Genomic DNA, 22017 nt, shown 5'->3' on the forward strand with positions numbered 1-22017 from the left:
CAGCTTTGTACTGTCAGCAAACTTGCTGAGGGTGCACTCTGTCCCTTCATCCAGCTCATTGATGAGTAAGTTGAACAAGACTGGACCCAGAGCTGTTCTTGGGGTAATAGGGTTACTTACAGGCCTTTGAGTTTGGTAAACTTTCATGGTAAGATAAGTAAGTGTTATAATTTAGTAACTTTAGAAGTCTAAGTTTGTAGGCGTAGGTAAATGCTGTGTTTCAGTTGGGTGATTTTTGTTTTTTGTTTAAACTTCCATTTTGATCCTCTGTCAAAAAGAGTTGATAGCAGGTTGTTTGCTTTATTTTGCCCTCTGAAAATGTGAATTAAACATCAAGATTCTTCATATTTTCTGTTAAAGTTCAGGAGTCATTAACAAAAGTATGTAAGGGACTCATTAAAAGGCACTTAATTTGTGGTTTTGCTTTGCAGAATTTGATGTTTGAGGAAACTTTGATTCTACTGTTTTCACCTTCTCCCGTGCTTGTCCATAAGGTGACCTGGCCTTTTTATTGTGTCCTGTCTTCTGAAAGCGTTTTTTCAGAGGGTGTGATGGGCACCAGTTCTCCCTGTTCTCTTTAACAAGAGTGGGGGTATTTAATGAAAAATTCTAGTGGGCTCTCTTCTCCTTCCACCTGAAATGCGTATCAGCTCTAACAGATCTCATACCTTCATGAGCTTCATAATTACATTTCCTGAAGCCGACGTTGGGTATAAGGAAAGGTGGAGTAGCAGCTGTGTTTCCTTGTGCCTGTAACATCCTGCCTGTAAAAGCAGGGAAATAGCTGTTTGGAAAGGAAAAAGGAATGACTTTTAAACTTTCTGTTGTAAAATCAACACGTTCTCCCATTTGCTACTTAAGAACAAAGCATGTAATCTTTTCCCCCCCTTCTCTGGTTTCCTGATGGCCACTCTCCAGCATGGCAAAATAACTTGTGTTTGGAGTCAGGATTGAACATTGGGTTGTAAGCAAGCAATCCCCATTCTCCAGGCAGCCTAATTGCTGTTCTTCTGACCTTTCCTCAGAAGAAAAGTTTGTTTATCCAGCTTTTCCAGTGGGATATTCATTAACCTTGTTCTAAAGTCTTCTGTTCACACCTCCCTTGAATTCCTACCCGTTATGACCACCTACTCCATTCTCCTCTCTACCGCATCCCACCAGCATTGATCTAAATAGCACTGGTATCACCCCACTCTTATTGATGTCATTAAAAAACATGATTGATTGTAACAATTGCCTTGTAATTCTGACATGACTCCCTACTACAGAATTGTCTGCCATGAGAAGGAAACTGTGAGTTGACCAGGAGGGAGCAGCATGCTCATGTCGTCACTGAAGATGTTAGTGGTGTAAACTGTGTGCTTATACATGGTACCAGGCTAGCACAGTGTTTGGGTAAGCTGAGACCTGTGTGGTGAAGTGTTTAGTGTGTTGCAGTTCTCTTACACTGCAGAGTTGTTTAATGGTTGTTTATATAAGCTATGGCCTTACTTTTTTAACCTGTACAAAAATAAAACAAGCCCCCAGTTTTCTCTGCTAGTTCTTATGTTTTCAATTTGTTTATCCTGTTCTTTTTCAGCTGCAAAAAAGAAAAAATAGTGTGTTTATCCTAATTAATAAAGGAGCTTCCTGGATTTGTAGAAGGTGTTTGCAGCCTAGTGATGTGTCTCTTACTAGATGAGGACTTTGACAGCCGACCCTGGTTTCTGAGGCAGCAGTAGCGTCTAGCAGAGAATGAGGCATACAGCTAAAAGCAATAATCTCCTAAATTGTCCCAGCGTGGAAGTCTACATCTTGAGGCATCTGGATTCATTTGTGAGAAATAAACGTGTGTGTTCTGGAAAACAAATTCATACAGAAACTAGGCAGCAAGTGTATTTTTGCAAAAAGGGTTGGTGGCAGGTTTCAATTTTTGTAGTGGTAGTAGCATGTTTTCGCTTTCTTTTTAGAGAACATATGGGCTCTGAAGAAACCTGTCCTTTTGTCTGTCCCACTCTGCTCCCAGCTCAAGTGCTTGGTAGCTTCTTTAAATGTATGCATGAGTAATAAAAACAGGGTGTAGAAAAACCAAGGGATTTAAAACCTCTCAGAAAGCAAGTTGTCATTACCATGCTGATGAGTTTATTCAAGGCATGATATTGCTGAACCAGTTGGTGAGGTTCCTCACAATGCAGAGATCTGAAGGTTGAGTACCACCGTACCGAGGTTGAGCTTGAGGTCACTTGGATGTGTACAAGCTGGATCCAAGACTGGTTCAAGCCTCTTCTCTTTATTTGCCTTCTTACTGGCACAACAAGAAGTCTGAGCTCTGAAGCTTTAGTAAGTTCAAACTGCAACTCCAGTAAAACTGAACAAAGGTGAGGAAAGAAGTAAAAAAAAAACCTGTTTGCTGCAGCCTTGAGATAACTGACTAAAGGGTTCTGGCATTTATTTTTCAGCATTTGACCTCTTAAGGTTGGGGACACAAGAGAGAAGTAAAATCCTATCATTAAGGTCAATGAAAGTTTACACTGTGGTGTCCCTGCCCATGGCAGGGGAGTTGGAACTAGATGATCTTGAGGTTCTTTCCAACCCTGACTATTCTATGATTCTATGGTGGTGGTGTTGAGATGGTCACCCAGTTTGGTCCCTCTCCTTTTTTCTTTCCTGAAATAATGAACTGAATTTTTGCCAAGTTGGATCTGGCAGTAGTAGGCGAAGGTGATGGCTGTAGTTGCTGCTTCAGAAATGTGTTTGGGATACCACCCTACTTTTTAATAAAATGTGCTAATGTAAAGACTGTACAGTAGGGTGCAGTCATTAGTGTGTTGGCTGTTAATGAAATGTGGCAAGTGATAGAAACTTTCTGGAGTGTAAAAGAAGAAAGAAATCCTTCATGCAGGCTAGACTGCAGGGGTGTCTCCTTTTGCCCGCACTATGTGAAACATCTAATTCAAATACCTCAATGCCCCTTGGAGGCAGGTGCCTTTTATAATATTTCTGTGGGAGTTGTGTAAAGTGTTAATTACACAAAGTGCAGTGAGAGAGGTAGTGTTAGGGTAGAAATACTTCATACAGGTTTATTTCATGAAAACCTAGCTTGCCCTGTTGAAGGAGACCTGCATTCACTGCAAACTTCATTAGGCTTTACATAGCTGTTGCCATTTGATGTTACAGAAGTTGCCTGTAAATGCTTATGGCAGTTTTATTGTGATCATATCCAACATATTAAGATGATACTTCAGATTCTTTGGCTTAGAGGATGTGTACTTTTTATTAAAGATACCAATGACTACTTACAACTTTTACACACCCACCCCCCCCCCCCAAGGTTATTGTTATGGGCTTTTGAAGTCTTTAAAATGCTGATTTTATTTGAAAAATAGATGGTTTTACTTCAGGGTTTTTAATATTTTTAAATATTTTTTTTTTAATAATTTTGTGGGCTTTTGAATGCATCTGTGGTGAAGGAGGGTGCTTTTCCTTCAGAAAAGTTTCAAATATGAGATCAGTGGCAGGTTGACCAAGAGAGAGACAGTAGCAGTAACTTTTTGAGTTTTTTAGGAAACTGTATCTTCCTCAAACAAGGAACTTCTCCCCATAAGCAGTATTTGCTTAAAGAAGATGGTGCATCTTTTTGAACAACATTGTTTTCATTGTAGTGTCCATGATAAGGGAAAAACTGTCAGGGATGTGCTATACCTGAAGAGCCCAGTGCATTGCGTGATGTTTCTAGATGAGAACTGTTACTGTGCAATTTTTAAGAAGTCTGTTTTTTCCCTTTTCCTTTCAAGTAAAACAAATCCAAACAAAAATGACTTGGTTAGTGGGACCATGACCATTTGTGTTGAACACCAGCCCCGAAGCTGGGCCTGGTTAGGAAGTTGTTGCCTTTTCTCAATTCAGGCAGGCTTTGTCAGAAGGATTAAAAACCAGTTTGATGACACAATCTCTGAACTACCCAACCAATCAGGGAAAGGGAATGTTGCTCTTTGGGTAAAATGGTGTTTGACACACAGGGTGAAAGCTGGCACATCACCCGGCTTCTGCTGGGACAAGGCCCAGACTTGGGAAGTGCTGGCAGTAACCACAAGAAGCAGGCTGCACACCTTGGCCTGGCACAATGCTGGCTCTTCCAGCGCTGTGCTTCCCAAGGAATGGCTGGCTGATTTCCAGTACCAGTTTTAATGTAAAATGCAGATAACTGCATTTGAAGACCTGAGGGGTTGCTGCAGACATCCTCTTCCTGCCTCTTGTTAGGTGGAGAACATTGGAGTCTTGCATTGCAGGGTCACATGCAAATGCTGTGGTGGAATGACCCCTGGTCCTAATATTACTTAATTGTCTGATTGCTAACTGTGTTAATAGCTCAGGTTACAGGCCAAACTTAACCTTCTTTTCAAGATATCCTATGGAAACCTAATTGGTTTATCTTGTGTAAGCTTATTTCCTAACTGTGTGCTAAAAGCCACAGGTCACAAAGAGGCTGGTAATCCATTTTACTTCATTAAACCCCTTCACTAATTAAATAGCCAGCAGTCAAAACTCACATGCTTTCTGGAGGGGAGACCTGAATTAGTTTTTTTTACTATTTGTGATGTTTCATACATCTAGTTTTACTGAAACTTGCAAAATTGAAATAGCTGTGAAATGTTACTTCGATCATGTAATGTATTGTTTTAATAATATGCCATAATATGGGGGGGAAAGAAGTACAAATCTATATAAAACCTGCTGTGTCTTTGAGGACAGAATCTAAAGGCAAGCCTCTGATACTATTCTTGATACAGTTGGTTCTCACTTTAAACTGATGACTGGCTTTTTAAAACTGGGTTGTGTGCCAGTAGTTAAAAGTACAGCCATATAGGGTATGACAGGGTTTGTAACTAAGGGTTTTCAGAGGTGATGTCATGATAAACTTAAGCACTGCTTTTTAAGCACTGTTTATGTCACCAAGAAACAGATTCCTTTTTCTAGCCTTCCTTTCACAGCACCTGAATAATAACTGTGTTTATGTTGCCTCTGTTTGAAGGAAAATAATTTGTTAAAAGGAATAAGGGGAAGTTAGAGTTCTTGCTTTGTTTCTCTGCTGCTTAAAGATATTCACCATACAAACAGCTGAGTGTTTACATCAGAGAGGTCAGACAGGAGCCATAATGCTTTGCTTTACCCTTTGTCATTTAGTGCTTTTGATAGTGTGCCAAGTGGTGTGTTGGTATTTGGAAAAAACCTGCAAATAGTTTGAAAGTAACAAGTATTTACTTACTAACTGGAATGCTTGTACCTTGTAAAATCATGCTACAGTTATAAGCTGTGGTAATTTCACGGGGATTTCTTTAAGCACATACGGAAGTGCCCTGGAAGAGAGACCCTGTTGCATCATGGGCATCTTAGGTAAAGAGTTTTCATAGACCTGTAGTATACAAACAGATAAGCAAAGAGCATCTAAGCTTTGCACCTCTGTTGTGGGGTCTGCCCCCAGCTCCAATCACCACTTCTATAGAAGGGCTTACTGCAGTTGCCCCTTGCTAAAATGATTGAGAGGATGGAGCAGCTGCCTTGGGAAAGACTAAGGAGCCCAGGGTTCCTCACTGTGGAGAAGAAAAATTGGGTGTGATTATGGTTTACAGACTCACAAAGGTGATGCACAAAGCTGAATGTGAAACTCAGGCTCACAGGGTCCTGCCATATTAGGATTAAAGGATACTCAGTGTATCTAACAGAACTCATCTTCTGCCTTAATAGAAGATCAGCTTAAAGCAGGTGGCACTTCTTCACACTGCAGACATGAATTTCTGGGACTTGCTGCTGCAGGAAATGCAGAGACAGGCAGCATGGGCAGGTTCTAAAGGGTTCATGTGCCTGCATAGACACCAGGTCCATAAATGGACACTGAACACTTGGAAGGGAGGTGCCCTCTGAATTCCTGCTACAACACTTGTGGATGCCAGCAGATAGGCTGCAGAAAAGGCTCATGTGCTTGCTCGAAATAGCCTTTATTTTTGCTGCTGTTGGAGACAGAACACAAGGCTGGATGCATCATACACCTGACCTGGGAAGGCACCGCTCCTCTTGCTGCCTCGGAAGGGCATGGTGCAGGCTGTTCCTCAAGCGAGTTAGACTTGCTCTGACTGTCAGGGTAATTACTTAACTCAGGTCAGCCAAACCCATTTAGAAAAATAAGATCTTTTTCTAAAGGAGAGACTGCTTCCTTTCCTGTGTGCCACTGACAGGGGTGAGAACTGCATCATGCAGGGTGCACAAAGGGAATTCTGCCTACATCCATCCTATTGGAAAAATTCCTCTGACCCAGAGAGCAACCTCACCCCAGTCAGGAGGACACAGAAATTTCAAGGTGCAGCTCTGTAAGATGATGAAATGCTTGAATGCCAATACTTCTCCCCAGGCACCCTGCCCTCATTTAGTCTTCTCCTTCTGGTGTCTCTGACTGCCTGTGGGTGGATGTGGCCACTAGCTCTACCTGGTGATTGTCAGGCTTTCAAATAAAGGAAGATCACATGTGGGTGAAAGGAGAAGCTGCTGGCAAGGCTGCTGTGCTCCCAGGAGAGTTAGGATGAGGGAGAAGCAAAATGTTTGTTTTGAAACAATTTAATTGCAGGGTTTCAATTTCTTTCTTTCTTTCCTGTGGGAGTGCTGGCAGGCTGTAGGAAATAGTGTTCTTGCTTGTAGAAGTAGCAACAACTGACATCAGAAGTCTCTCTCTCTATTTTCCTTCCTGTATTCTCTGCTGGGCTTTTTTGTTGTATGCTAGCACTGTTAGTTAAATTCTTTCTTTAATGCAAGCTTGATAAGTAGGACACGTTAGTTGGAATTGCTATAACCAAACAAATCTTTTTAATGTAGATTAGGCTGCATTTCTCATTTGTCAAAGACTCAGTGTTTTACTTCAGGAATTATTCCTGGCCACAATTTTGTAAGATCAGTAGTAAGATCACAGTAAGATCAGGATGTCTTGATTCGTCTGACTGAATCAAGGTTCACTCTATGTGCAAGATTAATATGAAATGTGAGGACAGGGAATAGAGACAGACATAGCTTAAAATTTTGCTTGAGCTCCCACAGGTCTTTGGTTCTTTTCTTGTTTTCATGTTTCTTGTGAACATATTTTAATATGTTCTTGGGGTAGCTTAACGTTTCATCCATTATATTTTCCTTTGTCTGTGAAGCCAAAATGTTAAGAGGAGCTTGGTTTCCCACTCCTTAAGAGATGCTAATTTCTAGATTGGACAGGAGATTGGATAGAAGAGAGAGACTTTCTGTAACCCTTCATAGAGGCCTTTCCCCACTTAGGGAACCCATACATCTGTCTCAGAGCAAGGATCCTGGCTTCAGGGTTTTGCGTTTTGTTTGTTTTTTTTTTTTTTTTTTTCTTTATAGAACCTTTTCTCAGCCTCATCCCATGGCAGCTTGCTAGCTGTTGAGTTTAGCACTTTTTTTACTGCATGCAGGGCTAGGGTTTGGCAGTAACTATAAGCCTTGCAGTTTATTAAATTCCCTGATGTGATGAGATTCTTTTTGGGCACCACAACTTGATTTGCAGTTAATTGTAATCTGTGCAGTTTTAACTGTCTTCCTTGAGGATTCCTGCTGAGCTAGTCTGTGGGGGGCTTTATACTGAACATAAATGTTACAAAGAGAGTGCTGTTTCTGTAAACATCTGTGATACAATAAATGAGATGTACATGGAGGTGATAAAGAAAAAACATTTTCTACCCTTTTTGTTGAGGGGAAGCTCAACTGTGAAGAGGCATTGCATCATGAGCTCTAATGAAATATACCAGCTATTCCCCTTGGGAAAATTAAAGCACTTGCCTCATTTCCCTCTCAGTGGCAGCTGTTGCTTAGGAAATTCATTTGAGACTGCTTTGGTTGACCTGAGGAATGGCTTTGATGCAAATGGCCACCAATTGTGTGTGCTGTAAGTGTGGGAAGGACAGCATCATTTTCATAGAAGTTAATAGCTCAGAGCAGAAGCAGTGTTTTGGACCAAGATACATCATCTGTATGGATTCTCATGTATTCAGCTGTCTCCTTGAAATTAGTTTTTGTGTTTCACATCTGTGCTGGGCTGAGGAAGTTGAAGATAACATGAGAAGCAGGGAGTGGAAGGAGACCAGGAGCTCTGATGAGCTCTGATGAACATGCTTAATTGGGGCGGGAAGAGGAAGGGGTGGTGACATGGCAGCCATTTCTGAGAGTGTCATTTGGCTGAGTGATGGAGGAGTCAAACTCAAGTTTGATTGGTTTTGGTGAAAATAACATTGAAATGTTTGTACATTGTTTTATGGAGAAAATTCCTTTTTTGAACACTAGCACCCAGAAGTGTCACTGTTAAGCTCAGCAACATCGAAGTCATGGCTGACAGAAGACACAGTGTGAACCGCTCTGCCGACTGCACTTCATTCTGCTGCTGTGACATATGCAAGGATCTGTGGTTAGGAAACTCATCACCAGGCCTTCTTTTGCAGAAAGGCGGTTTCACAATTCCCAACATACGAATTTTGTGAGGTGTGCATGCTGAGCGTTCTGTAGAGAGCTGGAGATGAATCAGCTGCCTCTGAATCAAATGGAGATGACTTGGCTGGCTGGAGCATGCCACCCTTCATGCCTAGCAGTGCACTCTCTCTCCCCGGAGCTCTGCCAGGGGTTGCAGAGCACAACTGAGGGGCACAGGAAGGCCACAGTGGAAAAAGCAGTTTTTGACCTTGGGCTGAGTGACCCACTAGGTGACATGGAGTGCTTCCCCTCTCACTAGGCCAGGCAGAGCAGTCACAAGAACCGATAGATGTACTTGGCTGTAACATCCAAATCTCACCTCTCAAATGCCCTTGCTCCTTTGTTTAAAACAACTGAGGGCGGTTGCTTTCCCAGTAGTCCCACCCTGAGCAGGTCTGGCTTCAGCTACTTGGAGGCCATTTCAAGGGCAACAGGATAGAAGCATATTGTGGAGATAATTACTCTGCTGTTATACTGGGTGACTCAAGATCTTCTACAGGTTTAGCTGTAGAAAAAATTACCTGCTGAGATAACAAAGTGGAATTTGATCTGCTCAACCTAAGCAGAGTTTAGCAGAGGTCTTTTGGTTTTAGTGGGTCCTGGTACAAGGTGACAAGGACAGAAGGAAGTAAGAGAGCTGTGGGAAATGAGTTTGCCAAGTCTTCCTCCATCCACCTAAGTAGGCTGGTCAAAGAAGACTTACTTATTGTAACTTAAAACATGGCTAGGCAGAGCTGTATGGCAAAAGTTATGTGCCAGTGTATACTGACAGCAATTCAGCTTCAGGAAAGTTGGGGAAAAAATGTATGCCATCAACTTCTCTTTGCATGTTGCTTAAGTATAATTAGAAAAATTAAAATACACAGGTGCCTCAAGTATGTGTGTGCTACTTAATGATACTCACTGAGAGCAGCTGACCCAGTGAATCATGGTGGGCTGAGGCTCTCTTGTTCGTAATAAATTCGGGAAGGTATTCCTTTGTTGGCTTTTTCCTGACAACAGTCATGTGAGATTTACTGTCTCTGCAGTCTGTGTGACAGCAGTGTGATTTTCTATAGGCACTGATGTCTAGCTGGCGAGGAGTTTTTGTTTGCTTGGTTGAAGTAATGTGTGTGTGCAGTTGGAGTGTTTAGAGCTTTTGTTTGGGAGCAGGAGGGTATCTCCAGATCAGTTCATTAAGATCTCAGACTTAGTTTTTCAGCAGCACAGAGTCGTTTTTCCTTTCCTGTGACAGATCTTCCATTGTTCACTGTCTGGTCTTCCTGGTCAAGGATGGTGGACTGGAGTGACAATGATGATTGAAGTACACAAAGATTGTGTCTTTTCTTCAATCCATTTCTTGAATGGAATTGGGTCTGTTCTTCGATGTTTTAATCCTTTAGTCCTTTTTTGTATTCTGTTCATAGTCTTGTATAATCTACATGCTGTTAAACTTAGTTGAGACAGATATTTGGTTGTTTAGAAAATGAACTATAACTGCATTTGTTGGCAGTATGCTACAGAAGTTTATCTTGGCTTTTGCGTAAACAGGGCTGTATGTTTTTTATGTGCTTAATTAAACTGTGACAAAATTGCCCAGCCTCTAGAGCCGGTGCAAGAAGGTGGAAATTCCAGTGGTACATTCACGTAGGGAATCATGTCTAACTCAGCTGAGGGAATGGCAGGTCCCCTGGTGATGCCCAGTGACCTACAGCTCTGTACCAGAGCCACCCCTGAGAAGACTGGCATTACTCTGAACACTGGTTGTTTCCCTGTCCCCTTCATCACTGGCCTGGTGGAGCTGCTACCAGGATTATTGCCAACTTGTGCAGCCACCCCTTTCTCTCTCATTGTTGCCATCAGTTCCAGCACCCTTGAGCCTGCTCTTGCGTGAACATTTGGCTCTATCAAGAGCCTTGTTAGCATTTGGCACTGTATTCTGCAATACATGTTACAGACCTGAATCCAGGGCATCACCAAAGAGTGAGTCTTATCAGAAATTATCTTGCTTAGGTGCTGTGCTTGGGTTTTGCTTGTCATGCCCGGTTCCATGGCAGTCCACAGGACTAGACTGATCTCATGGGTTGTGTCTGTTCTAACCTGACCAAGTTTCTATCACTTTGCTAGAAAAATGTATTTTCTTGGGAGAACAGAAATGTGTATGAAAGCTCTCCTATATGAAAACAGAAGGAAGTTATTTGCTCTTTGCATTCTCACATACGTGCTCCCCACTGTCCTCCCCCCAGTTAAAGGCAATGAGTTCTTTCTGTCATCTACAGTTATTAAAAGTCCTTTTTGCAAAATAAAACCTCTTAAGGTTCACAGAAGTTAACGTGAGCTGTGTGGGTGTTGGGTTTGTTTTTACCAAAGGTTGAGTTTTGAATATAGGAAAGGTGGCACGTGTTTTCCTCTTTTCTGGTTAGTGTTTTTTGATGATAATGAATATTGTGGGTGACTTCAGTAATCATGGTGACAGTAGGCTCCGGCGGGGCAGATGAGAGGTTCCTGCTTGAACAATTAGCAATGGAATTACGATAAATATTAAAACTATGTCCATCATTGGAAGTTCAGTACCAGCAGTGTTAGTAGATTGGAGAGGTATGAACTCCACAACATGCTTGTCTCTTGGAGAGCTGAGTCTTGGCTGGTATCCGTGTGAAAGGGCTTGTCTGCAGCTACACAGACAAGGAACATACCAAGTTAAAGCCTGAATTCTTGAAATCAGTCATGTAGATGACAAATGTTCTGTCAGACCTTGATGGCCAGAGGCCTGCAGACTGTCCCATATCCCTTCAGTATCCACTGCTGAGATTGTCTTGGCCACCTCCCACAACGTTATTTGAAGTCATCAGTTAGACTGACTAACATCTGACTGGCGTTAGAGTGCCCATGTTTCCAGACTCTGACTATGGGTCATTGGTTTTGGTATTTTTAAGCATGAAAACAGCAATAACATTTACTTAAATTTCAGAGGAAAAAGAAAGAAATCTATCTGGATTTTTTTTTTTTTTCATATGCCAGCTTTGTTTTATAACTACTCATTTGCCCCTGAACAGAACACCACAAAGCTGTAAGAGCCTCTGTGGAGACGAAGCGAGCGGTTTAAAGGAAGCTGTATCTGTCATTATGATGATACTTTGGGGAAGGAGGAGAAAAAATATCCAGAAGGACAAGAATGCTCGGTTTCTGTAGTGAGAATAGACTTGAATTTTGAAATCATTTAGTAATTTGGTATTTTGTAATAGACTAGGTGGAGTCTGGCAGCTGTGCAAGATGCTATACAATCTTAGAGTTGTGCTTGAGGAACTAATGGGAGGGTTGTATTTTACTGGTGTTCTTTCTTGCCTCAGTTTTCTCATCTGCGAAATAAAGGTATGTTCTCTGTGTTACGCAGGAAATCAGTATCTGAGCCTAGATCAGAATTCCACATTTCTGGCTTCCAGTTCTCTGTTCAGACCACACCTTTCTTTTTATAGTTTCGGGGAAAAAAGTCTGCTCCAGTGTGTCATTTAGTGAAATACCATATAGGAAAAGCAAGACTAAAAACTAAGCCCAAGAGAGCTAAAACTAGCTGGTTTTAAATTAGGAGACAGAAAAAGTTCTGTGGATTGTTTCTGGCAAATGGAAACTTGCAGTTCCACACCAGGTGTGCTCATCTTTGGGGTTGTTTCTGGCAAACTGAAGTGCCTGCCAGGTGTGTGCTGAGTGGCGTCCAAAAGACTGTGACACAAGGCTGGCCACTGAAGTCAGGAAAGTCCTTTCTTAGGATAAGCTCTGCTGGGATGTGCTTGTGAGGACAGGTTGGAAAACCTGTTTCTTGACAGTTTGTCCATACAGTGAATCTATATTCTAGTGTTCAGATGTGCCCCGAAAGCTTCAACCTTCTTCAGAGCTTCTCCCTTTCAAAGTGAAGTCTTAAATCATCAAAGCTGAGAGCTGAAACTCTTTCATACTATATATGGCATTTATACTAGTGATAGAAACCAGGGTGTATTTATAACACCAGTTTGCTGCAGGAATACGGATTGGGAACAAATGTTTGTTTGGATAAAATCCAATTCCAGGGATGGGTTTTACTGCTGCATATAAGATCTGTAGCAACCTCATAAAAGCAGCAGTTGAAAAATTGAATAGGGCCTTCCCTATGAAAAAAATACAAATTTCATGTAACAAGATACAGCTAGAGGGTTACTCGTGATGGTTCAAGTAATAGTTGGTGACCTTGTGCATAACCTGCTGTCTGTCACGTTGGAATGCAGGGATGCTCTTATGTTGTTGGCACGTGTGGGGGTTGTTGGTGTTTCTTGTTAGTAGGTGCTGCTGTTTTGTTATGTATTCTTCATTTGTTTAGGAATACCCATTTGTGCTCTAAGTAGTATTTCCTGAAAGTTGCAACTGTATTCCTAACAATATTGCATAGCATTGACAGGGGCAAATCAAGCCATGAATTAGATGAACTGTTTTATATACTGTTGATAAACATTTCAATGAAAACAGTTGGCAAAAAAGGGGCACAAGTGCCTTTGTGTGTGTTGATTTTTACCATCTCCATTCAGTCCAAGTGTTCTTTCTGTTTGATTTGCCTAATGTGTTAATCCTTTCTATTGCTGCACTGCTAATTACTGTATGTGGAGCCTCTGTGGAATAATTACTATTTGGACTAAGAATGCTCATATCCAAAGTATGAACTGGGTTTTATTTTGTTTCCTAAAACTGCCATGTCTGTTGTTGTCGTTTGAAGGATGTTCAGAAGGAGAGAGAACCTCATGCTTATCTCAGTAAAGAAGAAGTTAAAGAGAAGATACAAAGCTACAATTCATCTGTCACTGATAAATTAAAGATGACCTTGGTAAGTTTTGAATAGGATTCCTGTAATTTTTAATAGGAGCAACTGAATTTGTAGTGAATCATGTTATTCTCAGCATCTTACACATGAAACCCTGGTTTAATGCCTTTGTAAAAGGCTCTTTCTTAGATCTGGTAATTAAATACCACATCTGGAATGTTTTTATCCATGTGGCTCTTTTACATGGATTGAAACAAACTGTAGTAGAAACAAATGCATATACCACTTGAAAGTTGTTTAAGATAAACTTGGAGGGACACTGAGATGTAAATTTGTCAGATGAAAATCTTCCGCTGGTAAACGTGAAGATATATTTGTCTTGTTTGTGTAGATAAATTTTTGTCAGGTATCTCTCTGATGAAGATGCTCAACCAATGAGAGAAGTTAACAAATTTAAATATTTATTCTAGGAGACTTAATTTTCAGAGTAGCTGTATGGGTTTTCAGCTTCAGGAGACTTCCTCCCCCCTCCCCTAGAACACAGACAACACACAGTGGAATCCATACAGACTTCTTATTGCCGAGGACTGTGGACTAGTTCTAAGGGTCAGTGCAGACCATACTAATAAAACACAGCAAGCTGCAATTCAGTCATTGCCTTGTCCAGGTTTTCTGATATGTTACATCCTCCTCTGGGTCTATAGTATGTGGAAATGTTGAAATTCCATTGTATCAATAAGCCATATAAGTGTGACTATGTACTAGAAAGATTTTTATTACTTGTTTTGCATGGGGGTCAGGGCTTACTGTGCGTAAAACCAGATTGTCTAAAGTTTTCTAGCTCAGTAAGTTTTGATCAGTTTTGTTTTATCTTTCAGAAGCAACTGGAATAAAGAATTTGAAATGTTGATTAGATTGGGATTTATTCTGGTTCTTTGTTAATTCCAATGCAATTTGAGCATCGAAATGCCTTAGACTGATTTGACAAGCACAGCTGAGATGTGGGAAAAAATTTCTGTATAAAATCTGTTGTTAAAGATGCATGACAGTGGTCTTTTTCACTTCATAGTTCTCTTCTAATGTGAAAACACCACTTGTTTGTAGTACATTTTGCTTGATGAGATCCTAATCCTCTTGGAACCCAGTAGTTATTATTAAGGAAAAAAAAATATTCAGCAGATATACCAGAAAGAATGAATGTCTGAACTATTGAAACAATACCTTTCCTACAAGATGTCATGTGTTACAGTGGCATTTGTGTTTGCTATGACCATTTTAATCTGTCTACTCCACTAATAGGCTGCAATTGGTCATTACTAATTTTAACAGTTCAGTACTTTCCTCCTGTTGCAGAATGCAAATGGGATTTACACTGGCTTCATCAAAGTTCAGATGGAACTATGCAGACCGATCACTGTGCAGTCTTCCCAGAGCCAGGGCAGATGTCCTCACAGCAATAATGAAACTGCTTTTTACTTGCCGGAGGGCTGTGTGAATACCCTTCACATCAGCAGCACCAACACTGTTCGTGAAGTTATCGAGGCCTTGCTCAAAAAGTTTTTCGTGGCTGACAACCCTGCGAAGTTTGCACTTTATAAACGCTGCCACAAGGAAGACCAAGGTATAAGTTAGGCTTGTGGCATTTTGGTAGTGAAGGGGTTTGGGGAGGGAGTGCTGCCACAGGAATACTTGAAATAAGCAGGGTGGAAGAACTCGGATAAATGGGGGTGACAGTCTTGCTCGCTCTTGTCTTTTTCCTTATGAAAGGTAGCAAGTGTAAGAAAGTAAATGATCTGGGGATATTTCAGGGTGATTCACAAAGGACAGAGTATCATACTAAGCCATCCACAGGGATCTCCTGTGCTTTGCAGTCCATTATATTTTATTTGGTATGCCCCCTTATCAGGCTCTCAATTTCAGCTGGCCTGATTTACTGCAGCTTTGTGAGACCAAATTCCAGGACAGGTTTTTAGCAATCAGAGAAACCTTGGTGACTGGGATACCTGAAGTCCTTGCACTGGCAGACAGCTCTTGAGGTGGCGAGCATCATGGGCATGTCCATTGTATTTGTGTGTGTCAATTGGTGCATACGGCTCTCCCAGCACACTGCCTGTTGTTAGTTTCTTGTATATTGTGTTTGGAAATAGCAGAAGATACAAGAGGTATTTTTAATGAAAAGCACATTTTGCCAACCTTGTGTTCTTGCATATAGATTCCACCTTCTTCCATGGACATTGAGGGCAGTTTTGGGAGTTCAGATGTTTCTGGCTGTCAGTCACACCAACCGCGTCAGGCAGGCGGAGTTGTCTTTTAGATTTTGTGTAAGAGATTTTTTAAGTGGAAAAGGTATCAGAATGGTGATACCACAGCTCTGATGTTTTAAATGCTTAGTTAGATCAACCGATCTGTGGTGTGGGGTTTTTTTCTTATGTTTTTCCCCTGCATGTATTCAGATGGTGAACTGTGTTGACTAGAGGCCATTTCATTCCTACGTGAGTGTAGTGTTGCCATCAGTCACCTGCTCAGCTCCTCCCTAAAACTCATTTCCTCCAAACCAGTATGTAGACTTAGATGTAGACGGTATGTAGAATGTGTAAATTTTGTGGCTACACATGCATATCTCTGAGATTTTCTAGCTTTAATCATTCAAAGTGTTTGAAACACCATAAATGAAGATGATAACTAAATCATGACTTTCTTCTCCTGCAGTTTATACATGCAAGCTGTCAGACCGGGAACATCCCCTCTACCTGCGTTTGGTGGCAGGCCCCAAACCAGAAATGCTTAGTTTTGTTTTACGTGAGCATGAAACTGGAGAAGTCATGGTATGTTAACACTCGTGCTGTTTCTGTGTGTTTGTTTAACATTATGGATGAGTGGGCTCCTTCTTGATCTGTGCTAACAAGAAGGTCCATTTTTTTTAGAAGCAGAATTTTTTGGTTTTTCTTGTTATATTTACCTTGTGGTTAGACTGACCCGCTGCTACTTGCAGAACAAAACACAGTTTAAGACAGGAAAATGTTTTCTGATCCTTAAGATTTGGAAGGAGGGTGCCTGATACTGGTCCAGTTTGAAATTGTTTTGAGTGTCTGTGATTTTGTTTAAAAATACTGTCTATATAAACTATTTGTATATTTTGTGATCAGCTCATCCATCTTTTCCCCTTTTTCTCTTTTTCCAGTGGGAAGCTTTTACTATTCCTGAACTGCAAAACTTCTTGCGTATACTGGACAAAGAGGAAAATGAACAACTGCAAATCTTAAAGAAGCGTTACGCAGCTTACAGGGACAAACTTGAAGAAGCCCTTGGTGGGGTGTGGAAACCTGGTTAAAAGGGGGCCAAAGGACACTCAGGAAAAATGCACGCTACCAGATGTCAATATAGCATGCCAAACCCAACCTATAAAGAGCAGCAGAGAGTAGTTTTCTTTATTGGGAAGACTGTTTTGTGATGCCAGGGTACCTGAATTTTGCTATAGACTTAGTTCCGTAAGCCAGGTCACTTAACATCTTGCACCCACAAGTAAGGGATTCTGCATGTTTGTACATCAGTTTGCAACCCTTTGCGTGCCTAGAGAGTTTTCCAAGTTATCTTGGTGCAAGCTGTGAAACTGTAATCGATTTTCTAGGATGCTATGAAATAAGATTTTTTTTTATTTGTTTCTTTTTTGCTTTAATAGTAGCTTTACAAGTAAGGATGTGCAAATTGATGGGTTAAAGTAAAAATTAATTAAACTGGGCAAGAATTAGTTGGAGCACTATCTTTTGAGATGAAATTGATTTGCACTACCTTTCTGTTCTCAAACAGTTACTGTATAATTTGTGAGAGAACTGTTATAGATGGACGGCATATGAGATCCTGTGGTTGGTTCTGTGAAATTTGTGAAAGGCTTTAAAACGGTCTTTCTGGAGAAGGTAAAGAGAAAGTTGAAAAGAAGGTAAGAGTTGAAAGAGTAGAGCTAGCAGCTGATAGAGGAGGACTGGTTTTAAATGGAAATAGTATTTACAGAGAGGAAAGTTAAAATAGTAATTCTACAAGATTAAAGTTTTAGGATGTTATAATATTGTGAATAAGTTTTATGGTTTTTTTAACTGCATAAATCCACACTGGAAAAGAAATAAAGATAATAGAAATAATTGGAAGGAACGAGAGGCAAAAGCGAAAAAAGAATGGAAATGGAGCTGCACATACAAGTAATTATTGGAGGAGGTGGTTCCATAAGTTCATAGTATGGGTTTGAAAAGTGCAGCAAAGCTAAAAAGCTGCTTGCTTGAATTCTGAAAAGTGGTCAATATCTCAACTCTGTGAAAAATACTCATCCAGCAAGTGTTTGGACATAAGCTATAACTACAGATACATTTGGTCTTTACTGTAAGTCAGATATTTCCTCTGGCTCAGTGATCTATTTTTAGGCTGGATAATTTTGCATTATCATATCTGAAAGACAAAAATAGCTTCCTCTGCTTCTTTGTTAAAGGCTCGGTCAGGCAAAGAAAGTAGAATTTCTCATTCAGGTTTCCAGCTTAGCAGAAAATTGACATTTATTGGTTGTGTTGGTGACTGAGCTCTGTAACTTGCTTTTAGTAATTCAGAAGGGTTTTTTCCCTTACAGTTTTTAAATTCTTAATTGAAAAAGTGATTACCAAATTCTGCAGACTGCTGATTTACTTGATTTTAAAGTAGGAAAGATGTAGCAAGAAATCTTTTTACTTTAATGTAAATATAATTGTTCTTTCAGAGTTATTTATCTAAAAAAGCACGTTCAAAAGAAACCAAAGAAGTGGGTGTGCAATAGAAGCATGAGGCAGATTTGAGTAACTGATACTTTAGACATTATCATGCCAGAGAGGAAATGAGTTATATGGGGGTGGGGGTGGGGGGAGGTGCTAATGATTTAAGAGCAGCAGAAGGTGGTGGGATTTTTTTTTCCCTCCACCCTTAGGGTGTTCGTTTTAAATTCCCAAGGAATTGTTAAAACTCTGGTGACATCTAATGGATACTATGTGAAACTCCAAGATGCTTCTGTTCTTCCCCTTAGTTTGATGTTATTGTGCCTTTGTTTCCTTTCCTTAGTAAGACTTCGTTAAACTCCTCACAGGTGTTTTTTGGTAAAAAGAATTTTCAAGCTTAATGAGACAATCATAAATGTTTTAAAGTGTTAAGATAAATTAAGAGTAGGACTAACTATGAAGTATATATAAGGCGTATCTTGTTTGTTTTTTAATTTCACATGTAACATTGTAGTGCATGTGTGAGTTAGTAACATTATCCTCAAGTGAGACACTTTATAATGGTTCAGGGAATGCTTTTATGTCTTGTTACAATGTTTTTCTATGAAGGCAGCAGCATGTTGGTGGGTCTTCTGTTAAATTCTGCTTAATTTATGTTATCTACCCATAACTGTGTAATCATTAGATATTTGCTGTCAACATCGAACCATTTGTTGCTCATATTTAAACACTGTTTGAGTTTAAAAGTGGAATATAAAAATATGTGAATTTTGATTTTACTTGAACTAAACTATCAGTCTCTTTAAGTAGGCGCATCTGCATTTACTTTAGCCAAAAACCTCAGTGTTGTATGCACTATGAGTCTTGATTTGGGGTGAAGGGGCGGGGGTGGGGGACCAAAATAAACTTTAATTTTGTCTTAGTCCACGCTTAATGATTGTGAGATGTCATGTGGGGGGTTATTATTTTTTAATTATTATTACACAATGGCGGTTACAACAGCTTTAATTTAAAAGAAGTGGTCAAGCCTAGTCAGTTTTTCTCTTTAATTTTAGTAGCAAATTGAGCAGTCAAAACTTCTGTTGCAAACAGTTTTCGTTTCATTATATGATGGTACCAGAATGATTAAGGGGTGGGGTGGGGTGGGGGAGAATGCAGGGAAACATTAAAATGTATGTCTTTAAAAACAAACTTTTAAACTGTTTATAATTTTGACAAGCTTAGTTTTATTTTTGTAGGGAAATTTTTATTCCCCTTAAAGTTATTACTGAAATGGTAAAAAAAAAAAAAAAAAAAAGTGATGGTTCCATTATTAAAGTTGAAGTTGGCAATACTTAGTTGTGATGTGTGATTATTTATTATTATTTTCCCTTACCTGAAGCTTGTGTTATGATGCTTGTGTGATGCTGAATGAGCCTTCCTTGTAGCAGTAAATCATGTGGAGAGATGCAGCTTGCTGTAAGCATAAATTCCTGGAGAAGGCTCTGGGGAGACCTTCTACCAGCTTTCCAGTACCTAAAGGGGACCTATAAGAAAGATGGGGAGACACATTTTAGCAGGGCCTGGTGCAGTAGGATGAGGGGTAATGGTTTTAAACTGAAAGAGGAGAAATTTAGACTGGATGTGAGGAAAAAAGTGCTGTATTATGACAGTGTTAAAATACTGGAGCAAGTTTCCCAGAGAGGTGGTGGATACCCATCCTGGAGGTGGTTCTGAGCAACCTGATATAAAGATGTAGGGGGCTTGGACTAGACGACCTTTGAAGGTCTCTTCCGACCAATTCTATGATTCTATGAGACAAAACCCCAATCAAACAAAAAAAGTACTTTGAAATTTACACATATAACTTTGAAACTTAACCTCTCCTTCCGCGCGCTTACCTTATGCTCGGCCCCGCCGGAGGAGGAGCCGCGCGTACCTCACGTTTCCCGCCCGGGCGGTACTGCCTCCTCCCTGAGGAGAACAGTGAGTGACCGCCTCCAAGAGGGCGCTGCCGCCGTGCGGCCATATAAGCGCCGCTCTCAGTGTGAGGGAGGAGGGTGGTGGTGTGTCCTCCCGCCCCGCGAGGGCCCGCGGCGGTGCCGGAGCAGCGGTCTGCCCCGGGCAGACAGCGGTGGGGCATGTGGGGAGAGCCTCGGGGCCGCCATGTTTTGCTTCTCGAAGCCGGCGGGCAGGACCGGAGCGGCGCTTCCCTCATCTCCCCTCACGGAGCCTGCTCCGCCACAGGGGGAGCGCAGCCGAGGCTCGCAGTGGGCCCTGTCCCACCGATGCTGAATGGGAAAGCCGCGGCTAATGTTTTCCTCCTGTTAGGAAACTTGCAGAAACACGAGGGAAATATAGGGAAGACGAGTGCTGGGCTGGGGGCGGTACCCGCGTCCTCCCTTCCCGGAAAACTCCTTTCGCAACTTTTTATCTTTAAAGGATTTTTAGTGGTTTTCTCCAGGAGCACGTAGGTTTAATTTTCTGGTCGTTATTTTGTGTTTCTTAAAAACGGTTTAATTCTAATTAAGTTGAACGGAGCTACTTTGCTTTTATCTGTCTGTTGCTCTTCCCTGGGCACTGCAGCCCTGCAGCAGAAGGGATGATCATGGATTGACCACTTTCTTGAGAGCTGATTCATGTGAGACCTCATAGACATAATATGGTCGTTGCATACATGAAGCTATGTATGCACTCGGTAAACCTGTTAATAGCAAATGCTCCAATACCAAATACCAGCCAGGGTAAAAAAGGTTGGTAAGAGGTCTTAAAAGTACTAGAATCGACAAAGTAACTGGGCTTGTGCCTCTGCCTCCAGCAGTTATGTAGTATTAAAAATACAACTTGGCGAAAGAAATCTTGTGGCTTTTAGCTGGTTTAGGAGCTGGATCACCCTTCCGGAGACCAGAGGAGCTCCAGCGCTGAGGCAGAGCAGGACAGCAGTGCTCCCTGCGGCGCAGCTGGGCACTCCTCTCCATGACAGGGGTCACCAGGTTGTTGCAGTCTGGCTTGTCTTCTTCAGTCTTAAGTTTTACCATTGAATTGTTTAACTTCTGAAAAAAAAAAAAAAAAAAAAAAAATATATATACATAAAATTGAGTCTTCTTACTCCCTTCCTCCTGTATGCTCGTAACAACTGTGTTCTTTTCCTTGCAGGTTCTCAGCGTGGGGGTTTCTAGCTGCAGTCCTTGCAGCTTTTGCTAGCATTTGCGTTTTACCATCTCCCATTGATCCAGAACCATTCATGTGGGTTGCCCTGCTTAAGTTTAAAGTTCAGTGCTTGTGTTTGCTGGGAAATACCTGTGCTTTCAAAAGTTCTCCAATGCTACAGGGATGTATAAAACATGGCTTTTAAGTTCATGTGCAGCAGAAACTGTGTTTCTCTTATAAGCCTGGAAAATTGAAACAATATTTTAAAACAAGTGGATTTCCAGCAAAACAACAGTGACTAATGCAATATTAATACATAAATGTAGGAGATCATTTGTAGAGCTCAAACTAGTCTAGGGTGATGGCAATTTTATGTCTGTGTTGATTTCAAGAAAAATAAAATCTCCTAAAAAGTCTGTTTTCTTTTTAGCCTGGGCCTGCAGGCTCCACAGAATTGTTAATTTAGTTTGAAGTAACAATATTAACAAATACTACTAGTTTTAACAAATTCTTTTTAAAAAAGGGAACACCTTGTTACTAGTATCTCTGTTATAAAGTCCTATTACCTTCCCTTAAAATGATTTTCTAGTCCGCTGTTGTCTTGTTTCTTACATTGTATTCATAATTCACTTGTTGCAGTTTTGAAAAGCCACCTCCTGCCTTAGTTGGATCATTGCAAGTGAATAAAAAGCTTCAGAGTGGACAAAGAATCTTCACGGGACAACTGAAAGGTCCTGTGTCTTTTGCTGCTGATAATAAAGGCAAGTAGATAACTTCCAAATGAGAAGCAGGCTCCGTGAGGGGAGATGAGAGAAGCCCCGCTCCGGTCCTGCTACATGTTACGCATCTGATGCATCTGCTTGGTCAAGTTATTAAAAGAGAAGAATTGAGAAGTTA

General features: G+C 40.9%; 2 protein-coding genes across 3 annotated transcripts in view; one reads left to right on the forward strand and one right to left on the reverse strand.

Moving 5' to 3' along the window:
* The window catches only part of RASSF3 (Ras association domain family member 3), a gene marked incomplete at its 5' end in the record, with an annotated part of 94239 nt that extends 76696 nt beyond the window's left edge, over positions 1-17543 (forward strand). Inside the window, 4 exons of the mRNA XM_080636725.1 lie at positions 13217-13324; positions 14615-14882; positions 15971-16086; positions 16443-17543. Coding sequence (XP_080492851.1) covers positions 13217-13324; positions 14615-14882; positions 15971-16086; positions 16443-16592 — 642 coding nt within the window. The 3' untranslated portion in view covers positions 16593-17543. The remainder of the gene's footprint in view (positions 1-13216; positions 13325-14614; positions 14883-15970; positions 16087-16442) is intronic.
* A 2813-nt stretch (positions 17544-20356) lies between these two features.
* The window catches only part of GNS (glucosamine (N-acetyl)-6-sulfatase), a 33039-nt gene continuing 31378 nt past the window's right edge, over positions 20357-22017 (reverse strand). For both annotated transcript variants that reach the window (XR_013958917.1, XM_080639289.1), the window contains exon 15: positions 20357-21023. The gene's annotated coding sequence lies outside the window, so the exon portion shown is untranslated. The remainder of the gene's footprint in view (positions 21024-22017) is intronic.

This window comes from Psittacula echo, assembly GCF_963264785.1.
Source record: "Psittacula echo genome assembly, chromosome: 1".
NCBI lineage: Eukaryota > Metazoa > Chordata > Aves > Psittaciformes > Psittacidae > Psittacula > Psittacula echo.